Here is a 6,037-nt window from a genome sequence, read left to right as displayed (position 1 = left end):
TAGTATTTGTACGTAGCCTACCTGGACTCCCTAAATTACTGGGTTATCAATATCCCCCGCCTACAGCTACAGATAAGTTTTTATAGTGACACGTTGATACAGTATCAGACGCCGGGAGAAACAGCTTCAGACGTCAGCACTGTCTACCTACCTTGAAAGGGATATTAATTCACGCATATAATTGGCTGTTGTGACGATACTTCTTTGACGTGATTGGTAGATGTTTTGTCAATCTGAGGCATTTTAGCGACTCAGTAGGCACGACAAGGTTGGTTGTGGCTTACAAAATGAAAGCCGTAAAACCTTGGGTGTTCGTGGAAGAATATGGCTAACTCACATGCTAATAACTAAGTAGCCAGGTGAGTGTGATGTATTTGTTCAACTACTAATATACAGCTGTAAAGATCTTTGTCTTTATGGTGGCTAGCTATCCAGTTGTTTACGTGAATAAATAAACGTACGCATGTTGTTAGGAGCGTAGCTTAGGTAGCAGAGAGGCTAGCGAAATGCCTTGGCATGTTCCTGTTAAAACCTGGGCAGCTCTCCTCCGTGTCGCTTTATTGCCGATTTCTTTCTCGTTTTCACGGGGTAGGTAAATGCGGTGTGTTTTTGCTCGAAGACAATCGTCACAACAGCACTAGTGTATTGAGCTGAGTCTGCACTTGCCAGCCAGCCTTATGTGAACCCGGCAATTAGAATTCCTGTTGTCGTTTTGTAGTCTATCATTATTAGAAACTGTAAAATGTATTATTGTTGCTGCCAGTTTAGGCTGAATATTAGTTTAGGTTGCTCTCTGCCTGAGATATATGCCGCTATGCTCTCCAGTGTCATGCCAGGCAGTTTTTTTAAAGGATGGTTCCATCTGTTGTAAGGACTTTTATTGTTGATTTCTGATATGCAACATTTACAAAATGCCGATAGTTACGTATTTGAAAGTATTAGAAAATGCACACTTATGTTGATTGGCTGGTACTTTGTCTGTATCCTAATGTTCAGTACTTGCGAATGCCCCGGCAGGTATATTCAGCCGGCTGTGGGAACCACAGAGACAGCTCAACCTTTGTCTTTAGCGTGTAGAGGGAACTTTGAGCGTTGCAACGGTACGTTTTTGGGCAAAAGGGCAAGACAGGTTTGTTCAGTGACTGTAATGAATACCTTAGAAATTCCCCTGCAAGTCCAGTTTCCTCAGTCTGCACAACTGATCAAGATTCCACTTATATTGCAGGCTTCGAGCTGGGATTTATTAGACGCAGTGCGCGTTGCTAACACGGTACATGCATATTCTTTCAACCGTCTGGTACAAGGGAGTAACTGCCTTCAGCACTGAGTTTAAGACTAGTCTGGCACTGATTCAGTCTCCTCGCTGTGCCTTTTCCCCTTAAAGTTTATATAGTACTTTCAGAAATATTTTATGCAGCAGCATGTTGCACAGTATATTTGGTTAGTAGTGAACAACGTTGTAAGAATAAAACCAAGCCTTGTTACATGTTGCTCAGAGTTCAGGGCAGAGGGTGTTGTGGTTCGATTGGGTTTTGATGTTAAGTCCTCTCCGCAGTGTGATGGTGATGTGGGACGTTTCTCGCTGATTCTTATCTTCCTTGTGCAGCAGGCGCTGTGATGCGGCGGTTGGAGGTTGCCTTGCGTTCCTTTCAGGCCCCGGTGAACGTCCAGGCCAGCGCCGACGGCCGGGTGTACCTGTTCCAGGACAGAGCGGATGCCCTGGCGGGGTCATCATCAGAGGAAGAGGAGGAGGAGCTGCTCGTGAGGGACCTGAGGCCGAGGGGCCGAGAGTGGGCCCGGCCGGAGCGAGAGAGGGCGGGGGATGTCCTGCTGCTGGAGCGGGACGTCACCCATGGGGACAACCTCAACAAGCTGGCGCTGCAGTATGGCTGCAAGGTGAGTCCTCTGGGCCCTGTAACTCCCGATGATTCCCAGTCTGTATTATTGATTCCCAGTCAATACATACTCATTTCTAGTGACTTCTGCTTATTCCCAGTGAAAGTCAGTGCTTCCCACTGATTCCCTGTGACATGAGATCACTGATTACTGAAATCAGTGTATTGATGCTTCTTAATCCCATTAATGTGCATGAAAAAAATGCATAACAGGGGAATTATCAGTTTTTCAGCCTGAAAGTGTGAGTGAATGTAGGGGGGTTTCCTTATAATTTTAGGAGCTGTTTAACCCCCCTCTTCCAGTGACATCCCTGCACATTGCGTAGCCTGCATTCATTTTGCATTTACGCCGTAGAATGCAGTATAAACTGAACACTTCTCCTACACACAATCAAACACAAATATAGACCTCTTGCAGACACACAAACAAGATCATTTCCCTTTCAAATCATTCCTGAAACTGTACATTTGGACTGGGACTACCAATGAATCAGTTCCCCATTCCCGTGTTAAACTTTTAGTACTTTTTAGTTATAATTATGTTCAGTGAGCTTGCGCTTGGTCATTTGCATTTAAATTGCGTTCTGTACTTTGCACTCTGCTCTGCAACTGGATCTCCTAATTCTTTGTAAATTGCCTGAGATACAGATGCCTCTTCAATAAATATTCAAGCTGTGGTAAAGATTAGATAAGCTTCTTTCTCTGCTGAGAAACAGATATATCTTGCAGGTGTTGCATAAGGTGCTGCTGATAAACCATTCCTCAAACATGAAGAAAACTATGAAATTTTAGTGGTGAACATAAATCCGCATAAAAGACAGAAAAGGGCTTCTCTCTCAGTACAGGTGGCCGACATAAAGCGAGTGAACAACCTGATACGAGAACAGGACTTGTACGCGCTCAAGTCCATCAGGATACCCGTGAAGAGGCACGGACTTTTAACGGAGGCCAATGGGGAGCTGCGGGAGCCCCAGCCATTGACGCAGCTCCAGCCAGCCCATAGCCCTGCCCCAGAGTCCCGCCCACAGGAGTACACCGACTTCCTCAAAGAGATTGACCGTGATATCGAGAAACTGATCCAGACGGGGGCCGCCCCAGAGGAGGGGGCGAGTGCCAATGGCCTGGAGGGGACTCCGCGAACCCGAGGAGGGCAAATTGGAGCTGGCTATGGGGCAGACTGGGGCATTCGATGGTGGAATGCAGTGGCGGTCATGCTCTTAATAGGTGTTATTCTTCCTCTGTTTTATGTCGTTTATTACAAAACACAAGATGGTGGCACGGCCGCGCTGAACCACAACATGACCAACACCTCCCTCTCTACCTCGAACAGCACAGGGACATATCTCAGTACTGCAGCTCCCAGAGAGAGCTTGCCTCCAGTTGTAGGCAAACCGCTGACATAGCCTATGATGGCGGAACTGAAAGGGGTGGCTTTGGAAAGGTTCTCTAGAGTGCCGCTGTGGTTTATTTTGTCAGAGTGGGGAGGAGTCAGGATGACATCACAGCTGTGACTTTCCCCTGGATTAAATCAAAACTGATAAGTCATCTTAAGAGACAGTGCCATTCAGTCAAAAAAGTCCTGTATTATTCACTTTACTACATAGAGTATTCCCTCCACTAAGTGTGCACCACTAAGTCATCTAGTTCCAAAAATTATTGTAACATGATGGAAATATTGGAAGGTTTCTTTTGATTGAATAGCACTATCATTTCATATGATTTGCCAGTTTTTATTGGATCTCGGGATTGCACGCTTGTGTCAGTTTTTTGTTTGTTTAGTTTTAATTATCAAAAAGTTATTTTGTGCTCAGTCACTTTCAGTCATTATTATGCCATTTTTGAAAACAGTTCAACAGTAATATATATATTTCTTGTCTGCAGAATGCAGGATTTTTCTGTGGTAGGTGTAAAAGTCCATTCATGGAAGTGTTCAGAATTTCAAACATCATTTCAAAGTGGTTGCTTGAACTTGCAGTACCTGATTTCTTATATTGGACACATTTATGTCCTATATTTTTTTCCATTTGTATTTTTTGAGGTTTTGTGGAGTAGGTATGACCTTTTAAATATTTGAGATTTTTACGCCAGGGTGTAATACCAGCACTGCCATGTTATGAAATGGCGTTAAACTGTTTACAATATTTATTGAGCTGCAATCAAAAGTTTTTATATATTTAAAAGTTAATTTGATCAGTCACTACTGGCTTTAAAAACATACAAAATCATACATACAGATGAAATTCAACATAACATTAATGCAAAATTATATGCCAATAAAGGTGATAAGTATAAAAAATAATGGCATCAAAAACCACAAAGTAGTCAAATTGATTTGGAATGTACTGCCTTTAAATATTTATCTACTCCTTGTGTAATTTTCTAAGGCATGTACATTTCATGCTGGGGATTTGTTTTAAAAAAGCAAAATTGGATCATTCGAGATTTAAAAGAGTAACTGTTGCAAGGTTAGTGATTTATTCGTGATTCAGCTAACTGTATTCAACTCACAGTTTCACAGAGGTCAGGAAATGGTATTTCTACAAATGGTCACTATTTTTGCAGGTGTCTCAATCGCGTTATTTCAGTGAACACTTCATAAATGTTTATAGGTATTTTCTAATATTTATGTGTTAATGATAATAGATGTTTTTTTCCTGGCAAGAAGATGCTAGAGCATTTGAATCTCGCACAGGGTGAATACTGGCACCCTGAAAATACTGTAAATCTGCTAAGACAAGTTTATTGTCCATGCTGCTTGAGAATGATAAAAGTGCTTTCTTTTACACTGTGCATTTAAGGGGGCAGTTAGTCTTACCATTGTGGGGTGTTGTCTTTAACTTGTGGGAGTTAAGAAACATCTGCCTGCCAGACTCTTTATGATGTATAAAAATGGTTTAAGCATAATTTGCTTAAATTAGCAACTCCCCACTTGACCCCTAGCAATTAGTGACTCCCCATTTCAGATTGAACGCCTTCCTTAACTGGCCTTAAACCTAGCGATAAGCTCAGTAGCCCTATTTGCATGGTACATTTTGTTTGCTCAGAATTTTTTATTTGTAATTGCTCGAGTTGTATATCACTTTTCATTAAGGTTTGTCGAAAGATTCGCAGACCCAGCATGTGTGATATTGATATTTAATCGTTGACACATTTTTCTGTTTGGGCGTTTAGCTTAAAACTATTTCAAAGACAATATGAATGCATGGCAGTGGCAGTAATGCTAGGGCTAACTTTCCCAGAGTGCTGCAGCTAAGCGTGTGGGTGCAGTGCAGTGGGTGGTACTTGTGTATACTTTATATTGTTTGTTTCATGAACTGCACAGAGCTGAACTTTTTAAACTGGTAGATTATTCAGCCAGCATTACAAAAAGTACCAGCAAACAAAATGAACAAACTGACAGCTGAATTGAGTTTTGGCCTGTCTCATGGTGACTATTTTATTCTTTCCATATATTTCCTTTAATATTCCCCTAGTAAGTCAAATGTTGTGGTACATTTGAAGACCCCCAAGCACTTTGTTTCCTATGGTCAGACCTTTACTTGATGATGTAAGTTGTTGATTAGATCATGTAATTTTATGCAATCTCTAAAGTGGCTAAAAAGTACTACTTTGTTTTATTGTGGAATCATTTTGCCATGGTAAGGATGCGAATAGCCAGTGTCAGATTCACTATTGAAATTTTGAATGATGAAAACTTTATATTTTTATTTAAGTGGAAGTGCCAAATAGAATTGTGAGCTGTAAAGACATGTCAGTACCAAAGAGACATTTGGAATTCAGTGAGTGATGCAAAAGCCTTACCCTTATTTGGCCCTTCTACAAGCCACAGGCTCGTCGAAACATTTTATGAGCAAAGGCAGTATTAGAATGCATTTAAAAGTGTGCCCCTTGTTAGTATATGAACAGGAATCGAAAATATAGAAGTGATTCTACGTGTATTAATTCCTCCAGTGTATTTTGTTGAAGAACAATTTTAAATACAAAAGTACTGTATTTGTGATTGACTGACTGAAGTGATTTCATATATATAGCAACATGTATGTGTACTGTGGGGTGTGTGTGTTTTATAGAATTTATAAATAAATTACCATGATTAAGTATGGGTAAGTTTCTTTGGTGAGTCTACACAGGTGGCACACAAC

The 6,037-nt window shown here is 41.2% G+C and overlaps 1 protein-coding gene across 2 annotated transcripts; it reads left to right on the top strand.

Annotated features, from left to right (window-relative positions):
- Positions 1–280: 280 nt before the first annotated feature.
- Positions 281–3,633, top strand: LOC118788153 (lysM and putative peptidoglycan-binding domain-containing protein 4-like). Of its 2 annotated transcripts, none has more exons than XM_036544043.1 (3): positions 281–359; positions 1,607–1,896; positions 2,741–3,633. In XM_036544043.1, exons 2-3 carry the CDS (start codon positions 1,618–1,620, stop codon positions 3,296–3,298), a joined length of 837 nt encoding a protein of 278 aa, XP_036399936.1. In that variant the 5' UTR covers positions 281–359; positions 1,607–1,617; the 3' UTR covers positions 3,299–3,633. The 2 variants fall into 2 exon arrangements, with proteins under 2 accessions (XP_036399936.1, XP_036399937.1); XM_036544044.1 differs by having other exon boundaries at positions 286–359; positions 1,610–1,896.
- Positions 3,634–6,037: the final 2,404 nt, after the last annotated feature.

The sequence above is a fragment of the Megalops cyprinoides genome, chromosome 13, assembly GCF_013368585.1.
Source record: "Megalops cyprinoides isolate fMegCyp1 chromosome 13, fMegCyp1.pri, whole genome shotgun sequence".
NCBI lineage: Eukaryota > Metazoa > Chordata > Actinopteri > Elopiformes > Megalopidae > Megalops > Megalops cyprinoides.
Note: the sequence above shows the minus strand (reverse complement) of the source record. Positions and strands in the feature narration are given on the sequence as shown.